We start from the raw sequence: 14,508 nt of genomic DNA, 5'->3' as shown, positions 1-14,508 counted from the left end.
ACGCGCCTCAGTGCCTGGAGCCAGCAGCAGGTAAGGGGAGAGGGCCCTGGGCAAAGTGTCCTGGTGGAGGGCCTGCTAATGAGGGCCTCTTGGCCTGCTAGGCTTGGCCTGTTAATGAGGGCCTCCTGGCCTGCTGACTGCCTCCTAAGGAGCTCTGCCCCAGGCCTGCTAACGAGCTGCCCAGCCCCCTCTCACCCCACTTGATCTGGCTGTGAGCTGCGGCCCAAAGCCACCTTAAGCTGCCTGGCCAGGGAAGGGGACCCTTTCAAGGCCCGTTCTTATCTTCCATCTGATCAGGGCTGTTCTTAGAAGAGAGACATTGTCATTTCTTCCCCAGTATTACCAGGTTGTTTTTCTTGTGTCCAGACAACTTCTTTAACATTCCCATGTTGTCCATGTCTTTTATCATCTTTTTCCCTATTTCTAAACTAGACTGCATTTTCAGATCATAGTACCATAGTTAATCCAGAAATTAGTTCAAGTTGTTCACACTCTGTATCCATTGAACCCCCACTTGCTCTCAGTGTATTTCCTGCTGCAGTTTTTGTTCATTTAACAATAGCTTTCATCCAAATTCTCCTTCCATTTAAATTTCCTTTATGTGCCATCTAAACTTTGTAGGCTTTCTGTGAGATACTTTCCTATATTTCTTTACCTCCTTTGTACAGCCATTCTCCTGAATCTGAGGATTATGGCTATTCTTCCGATGAATGGTAAGCACTAACCTTCATTTAATAGTCATCATATTTAAAGCTCATAATAATTATTAACTACTACTAACATTTACCCTTTTATTCATTGTTAATGATTTTTAAAATTGCATAGGACAGCAGACATATGCAAATGATAACAGCTCTGAATTATGGCATATGCAAATTATAAGGCCAGCACCTTTTTGGTCTGGTTCCTGCCTAGTGGAATGAGCTAATGGCCCTGACGGAGCTAACACAGTTCCGCAGGGCCTGCAAGATGGAGCTCTTCCGCCATGCATTTGGTTGAGGCCAAGTTAGGAAGATTTTGAGCTCCTCCTCCAAATGCTCCAGTGTTTAACATCTTGCCCAGAAATATGGCAGATGTGTGTGTTGGGGGGGGGGGGCTATACGTGGAAATGGTGGCTGTGTTTCGTTTTATTTTGGATGTTAAGGTTCTTATTTTTAACACTGTATTTTATAGCTGTTGTTAGCTGCTGTGAGTTAGCTGAACCAGGAGTGGCAGCTTATAAATCTAATAAATAAATAGCAGCTCCTAATTATGATTTAGGAAACATATAAAATTGTATTGTGACACTACTGAGAGTTCAAAGACAGTTTGCCAGGAAATGCAAGCTTTTCTGAGCACATGGTTGTTTTGAACCCTCAAACTTTTTATCTGGTTGGCTGAGGTTTATTTAATTTACTTTTATTTTTCAACCCTTTCCTGGTGGCTCAGGGCAAATCACAAGGGTGTTCTGCCAGCATTTGTATTAACATTTTATAAAGAACAGGTTAGATATAGAATTACCTTACCAGGAAAAATCACACTTTTTAAAAGTTCCATATGGAAAACTTCACAGGCCATTCAGAATTCTAATGGAGCTCAGGCTAATGGTTTTACTGCATTTTATAAGGTGAGGGGACTTGGGTATATTGTTGTCTAGTGTTTTAATTAGATATTGTAACTGTTGTTTGGAAGAAAGTGGGATATAAATATTTCAATAAATAAACTGGTTCATTTGCATATGCAAGTAATCAGTATTGAAGTCATGTCTGTATACATGACCACCAGTAGCAAAAATTTTCTTTGGTTTCTTTGTGTGTATAAGGCTGTGTACCAGGATCCTATTCTTTACCTCATTCAAGTGTATATTATTGTGTGGAAATCAACCAGACTATAAATTACTGAAATCAATAATAAATAATATTTCAGGAACACTTAATAAAATACTGGGATGAGCTACATTCTGATAGGTTAGCTCTTGGTAAAAATGATGTTAATTCATATCTGGGACTGATGTACGAAGCGTTTTTGCTATAATTTCCCATTTCTTTCTTTTTTTAGGCAAAGTTCAGAAATCAAAGATGAAAGACCATTTAGCGATTCATCATTACTTGAAAATCTCCAAAGCAAACATGTAAGATACAGAAATAAATATTAGTTATGCAAAAAGGGGAGAGAGAGCTTGGCAAAACAGAAGTAACATATCCTTATCAGAAATGGTGTTTCAGTCTGAAGTATACTTGTTTGGGAATAAAGATTCACTTTATTTAAATTAAACATACTTTCAAACAAAATTCTAAATGCTGTTAATGCAACAAATGCAGCAAAATCCAAACAGCCAAGCAGATGAGAGTTCACTTTGAAGTAGAGAAGTACCTGGAAGGGGGCATTTGCCAATTTTGTGGGTTTTTCTGGCAGGGGGGGGAGTTACTCCTTCAGGGTTCAAAATGTGTTAGAAAGATTATTTGGAACTTTCTAGAGACAACAGCTGGAATTAATTGAGCCATCATGTTCGTGGCCATCTTTGTTCTAAACTATCCTATCTGAATCAAGTCACCTGTGACAACGAGCCATTCAGGTTTTATAACGTGCATGAAATATTTAGTTGAAGGGTAATTCTCAGCAGGGCCTGACACCTATAACTTGAACCTGCTTAATCTGTTTCAAATGCCTCATTTTCTTTGGCAAAGGGGAAAGACTCTACATTTACAGACATTCAGGAGTGTGTAATTGCATGTTCTGTTTTATAGGGAAAAAAATAAACCATAAAGTTTTGGCCATATAAAAATTCCCTGCTCATTAAACTTGCTATATTCCTGGACTTACCCAGGTGCCCCTGTAGTCTTCTTTGGCCAGCCAATTACAAGTCTGCCCAGGCTGGTTATGGACCTTGAAGGGCCAGATCTCCAGATTTGGCAGGGGACAGGTATGTCACCAGGCCTGCTTCTAGTGGTGATTTTGTCATTGCACTGGATCCATTTGGGGGAAGATTGGGTCTGTATGCCCATCATCACAGGTGGGGGTCTCCTTAAAGAACTTCAGGGGTGGAGACTTAGGGAGATATGCCAAGCTCAAGGAATGCCTCCGGGGGTGGGGGAGAGGCAGGCACGGGCAGCGGCAGCCCAGTACTGAGGCCTTCATGGACCAGTACCAGGCCACAGACCAGGGGTTGACGACCCCCGCCTTCGACCAGGGGTAGTCAGTCTGTGGTCCTCCAGATGTCCATGGACTACAATTCCCATGAGCCCCTGCCAGCGTTTGACTACCCCTGCCTTAGACCTTTAAGCAAAAACCGTCAGCTCCTTGGGTATCTACATATGTCTGTAAAGAACTCTTCTCCTTTCCCGCCATCCCATCTTTGTTGTCTTTGACTCCTAGGTGCCTCTGCATCCAGGTAGCTCTTGGGGGAAAGCAAGTGTATTGTATTTGCTGCTAGTGCCTCAGCATGTAACATTTTAAATCAATATCTGTACGCAATTAAGACCTCACTCCTCCTTTATCGTAACAGCCTACTGCACCTATAATTTGTGAGTTCCTAACGATGATGGCCGTGTGTCATACAGCTGTTCCAGAAAGAGAAGGGGATAGCATAATTTATCAAGCAGCATCTCCAGGTAAAGGCTATAGAATTACATTGAAATCTGTAAAAAATAATATTTGTGGTCAGCTAGCTGACTCGGACATGGTATGTCTCTCAGGCCTTGTTTGGAAGAGTTTTTTTTTTAAACCCACGTTATTTTGAAGTTGTATGTAGGCTGTATAGTTGGGAGCAGGAAACCAGAGAAATACAGGGAAGCCTGACACCATGCCTACAGGATATGATTCCCACAACAGCAATGGGTTCGCAGTCATCTAGGGGTGATTTTTTTATATACTGGTCAACCTATAATGAGGTATATTATTTTCCCCATAATTTGAACAGAATGGATACAGCTTAAAGTCAGCAGAACATTGGCTTGCTTGCTTACTTCATTTACTGTCCTCCTCTCTTATCAAGACTCAGCAGTTACAAAAGACAAGTCAGTAATACAGTGCAGAATTATAAAACAAGCCAGAAATGACCAGTGCCATATGAACAATGCTGTAAAAGTGAACTGTATCATGGGAGCAAAATGAAATGAAAAACAGCGTAGCCTACGCAATAGGCAGTATAGTGCATTTAATAAGCAGTGAGAGATAAGAGGGAGTAAAACGAAACTCTGATTTTTTCACTGACAAAACTACAAGCTTTATTTCCAATACAAAAAGGTTCTTCTGAATAATAAGTGGAAGAGCCTTTTTGATTGATACATGCATGGCTGCCAGTTCAGAACACAGAAGTTGCTTACCATGCAAAATGCCCCAGGCTTGGTTTATAATTAAAATGTCTTGGGTAGCAGGTAAACAGGGGTAGGGAAGGTCTTCCCATGACAGAGACCCTATGGGGCTCTTGTGAACTAGATAATTCTGAGATTGAGGACAGCATTTCACAGAAACCTCTGACCTAAAAAGCATGCATTTTCCTTTGGGGGAGAGGTGAGGCTAAAAAGAGGGATAAAAATAGATCTGAAGAGAACTTAGTCCAAGAACAGACCTGTAAGGAAATAGGAAGGCATCATGGGAGTTTGTGTACATTGGAGCAAGGACGTTCTGCCTGGCTCTTCCTGCTGGTGCTTCCATAGACGTGTCTTGCTCAATGGGTGCCCAGTGTCCCCAGGGATGTGCAAGGAGGCACCATGCCTTTTCTCCATGCCCATGCAACTGATGGCATCTGCTGGCAACACTGGGGATTTCCTAAGCAGGGAACAGTGCAGCAGTACATCCTGTTCCCCCAGAACAGAACCTTTGGTTTGAAAGCCGTTGAGTTCCTTCCAAACAAAACTAGAACAGTCAGGCAGTCAGTTTTATTTATGGTCATAGACCATCCAATCACAAGATGTAAGCACGAATTAAAATCATTCAGTTATGAAATAGATAAAAAGTTACACAAATAAGACAAATTTATATAAATATGCTGTAGGATCCCAAATGTCAACAGTTAATATGTGGCATTGGACCAGCTCTTCCTTATTTTTGTAGCTACCCAAGCATACTCAGCTTAACTAAAACCATCCAGGATTTGGGGACAGAGCAGATGGATTTATTTATTTTTTAACAAAATACAGATATAATAACACTTGAGTAGTAAAATAAGATGTATTTGAAAGTTTGCTGTGAGTCTTAATCATGTATTCTTATATAATAGGAGACATGTAGTAGACAGATTATCTTTATTCTTATGACTTCATAAGGATAAAATTAAAATGAAAGAGTTGGGTCTTGAAGTTTCAATTTTACAGTCTTCCATTGAAATAACAAGGATGGTTTGTTTCAGATGAAGGAGCATTGGTTAGAGCAGCAAAGCATCTTAATTTTGTTTTCACTGGAAGGACACCAAACTCTGTAATTATAGAATCCGTAAGTATAAAATAGCAGAATGTGAGTTTTTATGGTTTTAGATTAATGCTAAACATTTGTGGAAAATGTTTTTAAAGAAATTAATTTTAAAAATCTCAATCTTCCTCCAGCTTGGACAAGAAGAAAAATATGAATTGCTAAATGTACTAGAATTTACAAGGTAATTAAACACAGATTGTATATTATTTTAATAATGCAATTTTTGTAATGCTCTTATTTTTTGGGTGAAAGACATTTTCTTCCTTATGGGAGTTCAAGTCTGAAAAACTGTATGCTCAGAGATTACACCAGTTAAGAAATTGCTTGTATTCAGTGTTTCCAGAGACCTCTCCCAAATTACTGTTTTTGAAGTGTTAAGGGAAAAATTACTGGTTCTAATTTATCCTATCTGAATAAAGATGACCATACCATTCATCTTTAATTGTTTATTTTCCTTTATTGCCTTCCATAGCTTCTAACCTGGTTGCCCAGGTAATCTAATTTTTGGCGTTTCCTGGTCTCCTTTCTCTTCCTATCTATATAGCACCTTAGCAGACATTCTACATAGTTTATTCCTCCAAATAAATGTTGTTATATTTTTCTACCAGTAATTCAACCTTATTTTACTAGCTCTCAATGTAACATTTATGAGTAAAAATGCCAATTTTGAAAGTAGGGTTATCTTACTGCACTTCTACCCATCCAAGATTTCTGAGTTCAGGTATTTTTAAGTAGTTTAACTAAGCCAAGTCTGCATGTTATGAACAAAACATTGTATATTTGATCATTGTCTCCAGGAAGTCTTTCTCCTCCTAGAAGCCCTGATTCCAAAGATAGTTTCAGGTGGGTAGCTAGTCCACAGCAGAAGAGCAAAATACATGTTTGACAATATTTTCTAGATTCAAGTGGGTAGCCATGTTGGTCTGAAATAGCACAACAAAAATAGACTCCAATAGCACCTTGGAGTGCTATAGAACTCTTCAACTCATGCCTTGAATAAATCTTTGTTGTTCTTAAAGGTACTATTGGACAATATTTTCTAGATTATATGTTTTTGTGAGTTGAAGGTGACTAAGGGAGCTTTGACTCTCAAACATTCCTGGAAAATCTTGTTGGCCTTTAAGGTGCTACTGGATTGGAAGCATGCTGGTTCCAAAGGAATGTTAAAAACTAATTGAAACAAAAAAAGATTTTGGAAAATATGGTTTCTCCTTGGAAAGCACATTCAGGTTTAGCGAACATTGCATTGCTGTTAATATTTTTAAAAGGTGGTGTATCCAGAGTACTTTTCTGTTTTCTAAACTGTTGACTCTCCTTGCAAGCAGTGCTTGGATTAATACTCTATATCCCATGGTGTATGCATCTATTCTAAAGGGGTTCCCTTTGCCTGTCTTTTAGTAATAGGAAAAGAATGTCTGTGATTGTTCGCACACCTTCAGGAATATTGAGGCTTTACTGCAAAGGGGCTGTAAGTTGCTGTTTGGCTTTCTTTTTTTGTATTTTTGTGCACTGTGATAAATTGTGAAGCAGACATGCTTGACATAGACATTTGTAATTAGGAATGACATCCTTCTCTGGTATTGGATGTATTTCTCTGGCCTGGTGGCAGCACATAACACTGCCCAACCAATCTCCCCGCTTTAAAGGACGCCCTTAGTTACTTCCATGCTTGAGAGGAGACGGATGGAGCATAACAAGAGGGCCTCAGTTAATTACTCTCTACATTCTACAATTAAGTAGGGTGCATTTAAACATCAACATCCAATTTTGATATATTTATTTTCTTCACTATGTTTTCCCCGCAGAATTCAATCCAAACAAACGGTGACCTTATAAACTAAGCTTGTTATTCCTGTTTAGTCTTTGTATCTGTCAAACATCTTCATTATGTCATATTCTAATTGTTGCTCACCCTCTACCTGTATGTTTGGACTGGTAACTCCCATTTCACCATATCTGGAGAAGTTTGAGCTCAAACGGAAGTTTATACTTTGAATAAAACTTTGTTGGTCTTAAAGGTGCAACCAGACTCAAATTGTGTTCTGTTACTTCAGACCAACACAGCTATCCACCTGAATTTTGTTTCCAGTGCCCATCTTTAGATGTATTCAGGTGTGACATCTAAAGATTACCCAAGAGGAAGTATTGCCAGAGGCATGGGGATATTCTGGGCTTCCCCCAAATTAAGAGCTGCCAATAACCAGAGTGGTGCAATGGATTTACCATACCTAATCTGCTCTGAGGGTTAATGTGAGCATGAAGAAGAGAGGCGATATAAAGGATACACATCTGAATACTACATATACAGGGGCTCTTCACCTGATCACCCTCACTACTCACACATGTTCCCCTACACTGCACACATGCTCCAAATTCCCTGTTTTCATGCTAGTGCAGTTCTGTGATATTAGAGTAGTTTGATACAATACGGAAGTTATCGGATAGGATCACCCAAAGAAAACAAATGCCCCATACACCTATACACACACATGCACATAACACCTATATGCCTGATTTCGACTGTCTGGTCTGCTTGCAATGTGGGTACTATTATAGCTAGAACAATCTCATAATGTATTGAGGGTGTCTGTCTTAGACTATGTAGTGTGGGATGATTCAGCACCGATACTGTGGCAGACACAAGCTACATTCAGGTGTCACAAACAAACTTTAGGAAAAGCCTTGTGTGTTCCCATCTCCTCAGGCTCGGAACCCTGGTTTTCTCCTTGTTCAAATTTTTGTTTTGTTGGGCAAGAAACAAACCCTTATTTGTTAAAGCTCCCAGTGTTGCTGCAGCACCGCAAACTTGAGGCTGGATTGAAGGTTCCCAAAACTGAGAAGAGCTGTTCCATCTTACCTCTGTACAGGAGTAGATGAGAGGCCCAAGGATAAACCAGGCTCATTCTTACCAAGAAGAAACCAAAGCCTGCTTGTAAGATCCAAATGCAGTTGTCGTCAAGCACCTACACCATAACACTAGGGGTAGTCAAACTTCGGCCCTCCAGATGTCCATGGACTACAATTCCCATGAGCCCCTGCCAGCATTCACATCCTTCCAGAAACCTCATTCGCAGGCAGGGATTCATGGGAATTGTAGTCCATGGACATCTGGAGGGCCACAGTTTGACTACCCCTGCAGGACTGTCAACATCCATAGTACAGGTCACATGGGCTAGTGAATTCTATATTCAGTTTTCAGTCAACCAGTATATTTGCACTGTGCAGACAAAACTGCAAACATTTCACTATAGAAATGTGTGTTTGTGCAGTAGTAGTCTTCTGGGAGAGAATGGGTTCAGTGTTGTTGTTTTTTAAAAAATCTAGATTCAATATGTCATATTTTATTATAGGACACTGTCATATATGATCGCCTGGCTGAAAATTCAAAATACAAGGAAATAACTTTGAAACATTTAGAGTTGTTTGCTACTGAAGGTGAGTAGGATTATTGAGCATTATAGTAGTTTATAAATAAAATGGCTAAGGTGATAATACTGTGATTCTGCATCAGTTGCCAGTTACTGGGAAAACTAGTTTCTGCATTACGGTTAGTGCAATATAACTAAAATTCTGTTACTGACACCACCACCACCACCCCTTCCCCCCGCTGACCCAACTCGTCTCCTCTCTCTTTTTCTTTCCTTTCTTTATCTTTTTTCTTCTTTAACTCAGCAGCTAGTCTCATGGGTTTGGAGTCAGCTGAAAAACTGGAATACTGGAGTTAGATTTTAGATGTTTTATTATCTTAACTAGCAATCAAGCCTGCTGCAGCTAAATGCAGCGGGCGCTAGACCATGGAGCCCCCGGCATTCGTGCGGAGCGCGGCTGCCGGGGCTCCGTTTGTCAGTGGGCTGACGCTGCGAGAGGCGCTTTGCGCCTATCACAGCATCAGGCCGTTGGGCAGGGAGCCCCCGGCAGCCGCGCTCTGCGCGGCTGCCAGGGGTTCCCTTTGCGGGCGGGCTGAAGCGGCAAGAGGCGCTTCGCGCCTCTCGCAGTGTCAGCCCGCCGGTTCCCTTTGCGGGCGGCCTGACGCGTCGGAGGCGCTTTGCGCCTCCTGACGCATCAGGCCGCCCTCAGGGAAGCAACTGTGAGCCGCGCTCTGCGCGGCTCGCAGTTGCTTCCTTCAGCAGGTTAGGAATCGGCTGGGAGGAAGGGGCCAATCCGGCCCCTTCCTCATCACGGACAAAGCCCTCCGGCTGAGGGCTTAGCAAATTATTTAGTCCGCGGCGCCCGCGGTGCCGCGGGCGTGTTAAGGATAATGTAATCAATTGTGTATGCTTTTAACTGTAATCATGCTATGGATGTTTTAATTGATAATTTTGTGAACCACCCAGAGCCCATTTGTTGGGGCGGTTTATAAATATATATATCTAATAAAACATAGTGGTTCTATGTCCTTTGAGGTGAATTTAAGGGCTACTTCATAGATGCGCATTACCTAACACAGCCTTTCTCAACTTTTTTACTGTTGAGAAACCCCCGTAAACACTTTTCAGTCTTCAAGAAACCCCAGAAGTGATGTGATCATGCAGAATGTGGTTGTGAAGCATAGCTGTGTACACGCCCATCGGAGGACCCTCCCCTTCCCACCCCCTCTAGGCCCATAATTGGCCATTTGGGGGAGGGGGGTCGACATGATCATATATGGTCATATCACCCAATAAATGTTTAACCAAATTTTAAAAATACATTTAAAAATGAATTAACTCCCACCCATCCATTTAATAAACCTAGGGTGGTGAAGAAGCCCCAAGGTTTCACGAAAGCCCAGTTGAGAAAGCCAAACCCAACACATCCATTCTCATTTATCGTCCATTTGATGTCAGCTGAATGTGACATCAGAGTCCACTGGAAAAAAGCATTGGGTACATTCAGACATTACAATAAATCCAAACATGGTGGATTGTTCTGAGAGAGTAGCAGCAGCCAAATGCTTCTGGAACAGCTATTGCTTCTTTTCTGCCAGTTGATGTAGCTAGTGCTATCTAGGAGGTTCAGAGGAGTAGTATTATGAAATAAGCCAGCATTTCTAACTTTGGCAGTATCAAGAAACCTGAGTATATGTTAAATGCTATGAACAAGCCTCAGACAATCTGTGGTTCAGAGGTCTAGTTTGGCATCCTTCCAGAAACCTCATTTTAGAGGGCAGACTGCCCCATCATTTGCCGTGACATCTGAATGTTACCTTATATTCAGAAGACATCTACTTGTTTAGATATCTCTTATGTAAAGTTCCATACAATATTTTAGTTACCGAAATTCATTCTGCCCACTTATTTCTTTAGGCTTGAGGACACTTTGTTTTGCCGTTGCTGAAATTTCAGACAGGGACTACAATGAATGGCTACAGGTCTATCAAAGAGCTTCAACAGCTGTACAAAACAGAGCACTAAAGCTTGAAGAGTGTTATGAACTAATTGAAAAGGTAATGTTTTATTTGACTCATTCTTCTTCATACGGTAAATCATTAATTAATTAGCCTTTAAAATACTATATTCATGTTGATAATAAACATTTGCTATGATATTGGAATGGATCAGGTTTTAAAAGAATGGTCAGCTTCATGAAGCTTCTAATTTTTAAAAAAACTGCCATCATTTCAGCCAGCATGGTGTAGGGGGTTAAGAGCAGCAGCCTCTAATATGGAGAGCTGGGTTTGATTCCCCACTCCCCAACATTTAGCCAGCTGGGAGACCTTGAGCTAGTCACAGTTCTCTTAGGACTGTTCTCACAGAGCAGTTCTCTTAGAGCTCTCTCAGCCCACCACCACCACCACACATACACACTTCACAGGGTTTCTGTTTTGGGGAGAGAAAGAGAAGGTGATTGTGAGCCGCTTTGAGACTTATTTAGGTAGTGAAAAGAGGAGTAAAAAAACAATTCTCAACTCTTCTTCATTTGAAATTAAATACTTTTCAATTTAAAACTTGAATCTTTATAGAACATACATGATGCTCACTATGTAATGATGTTGCAGATGCTATAATAGAATTACTTTTTGTCACGAGAAGAGTCATCTGGAGCAGTGGTCCCCAACCTTTCTGAGGTTGGGGACCGGCAGGGCATCGGGCCGCGGCCCGTGGGCCATGCCCATGCATCGGGCCGCGGCCACGCATCGGGCCGTGCACGCATGGGCGCGGCGCGGCCCGGCCCTGATTCCCTCTCCCCGCCCTCCCGCAGTAAGAAGCTTCCTGGGCCGCAAGCTTGCGGCTTGGGAAGTTTTTTTACTGCAGGGGGGGCGGGGAGAGGGAGCCGCGGCCCGGCGCCATGGCCTTCGCGGCCCGGCACCGGGCCGCGGCCCGCAGGTTGGGGACCACTGATCTGGAGGCTTATATTGCTTAGTCAGGTCTGAGCACTGAGATGGGGCTAAAAGTCTTCCACAACTACATAAAATATATGGCACATGCTTCTGAATAAGTTTTATTTAAGATTTCTTTTCAAAACAGTGGATTGCAATCTCCACTTCTTACTGCAGGGCCATTCCTCAGGCATCCCATCCCCTGAAAACCGCCACATCAAGGGGAGAAGGAGACAGGCGAACAGATATATTGATGGAGTTGAAATGGCCACAGCTTTATTGGGTACAGCTGTAAGCGTTTTGGCACACCATAGGGCAAAAACACTCAAGGAATCAGCCAACCCCCTGCTGTCCAAAGGACTGAGCCCACCCAGTGGGGGAATAACATGGGATGGCAGGATGCATGATTCCATATGGGCACAAGCCCCTGCCACTTGAGAGTGAAATTACCCTGACAGCTTGTCAGCTGAGTGTGTTCCTTCCAATCCCTCACCTCCAAATTTCTTAAAGCGATCCCCAATGGATCTGGCCCAGTGTTGGGACACCAGAATGCAGTCGGGGCAATGCAAGCAAAGAGAATTAACACCATACCATGAACAACAATACCATGACACCATACCATGAACAACAACTCATCACCTAATTCAAAACGGTGAACAGGGCAGGGGAGGGAGGGGGAAAGCTAGATGTTGACAACTGCCAGTGGCTCAGCAGGGCCCTCTTAAATCCCAGCCAGGTGGACCAGAGGGAAGACTCCTTCCCCCAGGTCTGCCAGCCAACATCCTGCCCCAGTACCTGATTGACTAGCCAGGGAGGTGAAGCAAAGAGGATCCTTACACAAACCCAGAGACCTTCAAGACAGCTCCCCTCTGCTCCGCTGACTGCAGCAGCCTCCAAGTGCTCCTTCCCACCCTCCACAGGCCCACAAACAGAGGCCCAGATAAGTGTAGGGCTTTTGCCTTATTGCAGTTCAGTGGAGTGCGAGAAGAGGGAGGAAACCTTCCATGTGGCCATTGGAATATTTAGCCTAGCACCAACCCAATATCTTTGATCCTAATTATAATTCTTTATTTGCAACGTTCAGTACTCTGTTTGGATTTTTAAAATCTGATATGTTCTTTTCATAGAATCTGCAGTTACTTGGAGCTACAGCCATAGAAGACAGGTTGCAAGACCAAGTGCCTGAAACAATAGAAACGCTAATGAAAGCGGATATCAAGATTTGGATCCTTACTGGGGACAAGCAAGAGACTGCTATTAATATTGGTAATATCCTCAGGCCTAAGTACACTATTCAGTTTGTATACAATATCCAGTTCCCCAATCCCATTTACTTCAACTGCATTTTTCAAATGCATTCTACATGGATCTGCCCTTGTCCCTAACCCGGAAATTACAACTGGTGCAGAATGCAGCTTCAAGGGTCCTCACTGGAACATCTTGGAGGGCCCATATTCAGGTAGTGCTGAGACAGCTGCATTGGCTGCCAGTTGTGGCCTGGATCTAGTTCAAGGGTTTGGCTTTAACCTTTAAGGCACTTCTCAGTCTGGGACCCACATATCTGAGGAACTGCCTACTGCCCTATGCAGGGCTTTGTGCTCTGCGGGCAATAACTTGCTGGTGACTCCAGGCCCCAGGGAAGTTCGGTTGGCCTCGATCAGGGACAGGGCTTTCGTGGTCCTGACCTGGTGGAACGAGCTCCCTGATGAGCTGAGGGCCCTGCGGGAGCTTTCAGCGTTCTGCAGGGCCTGTAAGATGGAGCTCTTGGAGGTCTATGGTTGAGGACAGCCTAGGAAGATCTGATACCCCCTAGATGAGAGAACTAAATGCGAGACTGGATGTCCCCACTAGCCGGCCATCGCTGTGGGTGAGGGGTAGGCACTCAGGTCTCCCCCTGTGACTGGTTTTAAACTTTTAGTTAGTGCCATGGGATTGATTTGTCACCGCTATAGGGGTTTTTAATGGGTGTTTAATGGGTTAATACTGTATTTTATTGGGGGTTTTAGTGTGACCCACCGCGAGCCAGTTTACTGTATATAAATCACAACATAAATAAAATAAGTTAGTCACTGGCATACTGAAACAGGAGAAAAGAAGCAAAATGGTGCATAGGAGGTTGACTATGGTAGACCTATCCATAGTTTATGCCTGAGGAAAAGATTCTAGCCCAAACTGAATATCTACTATACTTCTACACCAATAAAAACAATGGATCTAATGCTCAGAAACTGTTTCTGGTAGCAAGGACCTGTATTTTTTCCATGATGATAAATGTTACTGAATTCTTCTTCCTGCTTTTCCATATATATAGTGTATACATAGGATCATAATATCAGTTGTTTGGTTTGGGATCCCAAGGAGCCAAATACCCTATGACAGTTGCTGCTGTAGTTTTAAGAGAAAATTACTCCCCACAACAGAGGTCATATACTGGTATATATGCTTATAATACCTGCCTCTTTGTCCAAAATAGCATGGTGAGAAAGAGTGGCAAAATAGTAGCCTATCAGGTGCCAGTTACATGGAACCCTACCACCACCATATAGAACTCTGTCCTGAATGCATAGCACAGGCCTACGCTACTCCATCACCTCCACACACATACCCCACTCCAGAAACAGGGCCAGAGCAGTCTATGTTACACACCCTTGCCATTAACTGAAAAAGAGAGTACTTATCTCACTGGATTCCAGTCGCTACCATGTGCAATGAGGCTTGGCCAATAAGGATGTGGCCATCAATGGCCATTTGGGGGTGGTTGGCATGACCATGTATAGTCATATCATCCAATGTTTTTAAATTTAAAATGATAATTCATT

The 14,508-nt window shown here is 42.5% G+C and overlaps 1 protein-coding gene across 5 annotated transcripts in view; it reads left to right on the top strand.

The window, feature by feature from the left end:
* Positions 1-14,508, top strand: part of ATP8A1 (ATPase phospholipid transporting 8A1) — an 89,815-nt gene that overhangs the window by 41,485 nt on the left and 33,822 nt on the right. For 3 of the 5 annotated variants that reach the window (XM_077301834.1, XM_077301833.1, XM_077301837.1), the window contains 9 exons: positions 669-713; positions 2,038-2,110; positions 3,485-3,590; positions 5,330-5,412; positions 5,523-5,572; positions 6,790-6,859; positions 8,742-8,826; positions 10,677-10,816; positions 12,817-12,955. In XM_077301834.1, the coding sequence (XP_077157949.1) occupies positions 669-713; positions 2,038-2,110; positions 3,485-3,590; positions 5,330-5,412; positions 5,523-5,572; positions 6,790-6,859; positions 8,742-8,826; positions 10,677-10,816; positions 12,817-12,955 (791 nt within the window). The remainder of the gene's footprint in view (positions 1-668; positions 714-2,037; positions 2,111-3,484; positions 3,591-5,329; positions 5,413-5,522; positions 5,573-6,789; positions 6,860-8,741; positions 8,827-10,676; positions 10,817-12,816; positions 12,956-14,508) is intronic. The other 2 variants (XM_077301836.1, XM_077301835.1) reach the window with 1 other exon arrangement.

This window comes from Paroedura picta, chromosome 10 (assembly GCF_049243985.1).
Source record: "Paroedura picta isolate Pp20150507F chromosome 10, Ppicta_v3.0, whole genome shotgun sequence".
Lineage (NCBI taxonomy): Eukaryota > Metazoa > Chordata > Lepidosauria > Squamata > Gekkonidae > Paroedura > Paroedura picta.
Note: the sequence above shows the minus strand (reverse complement) of the source record. Positions and strands in the feature narration are given on the sequence as shown.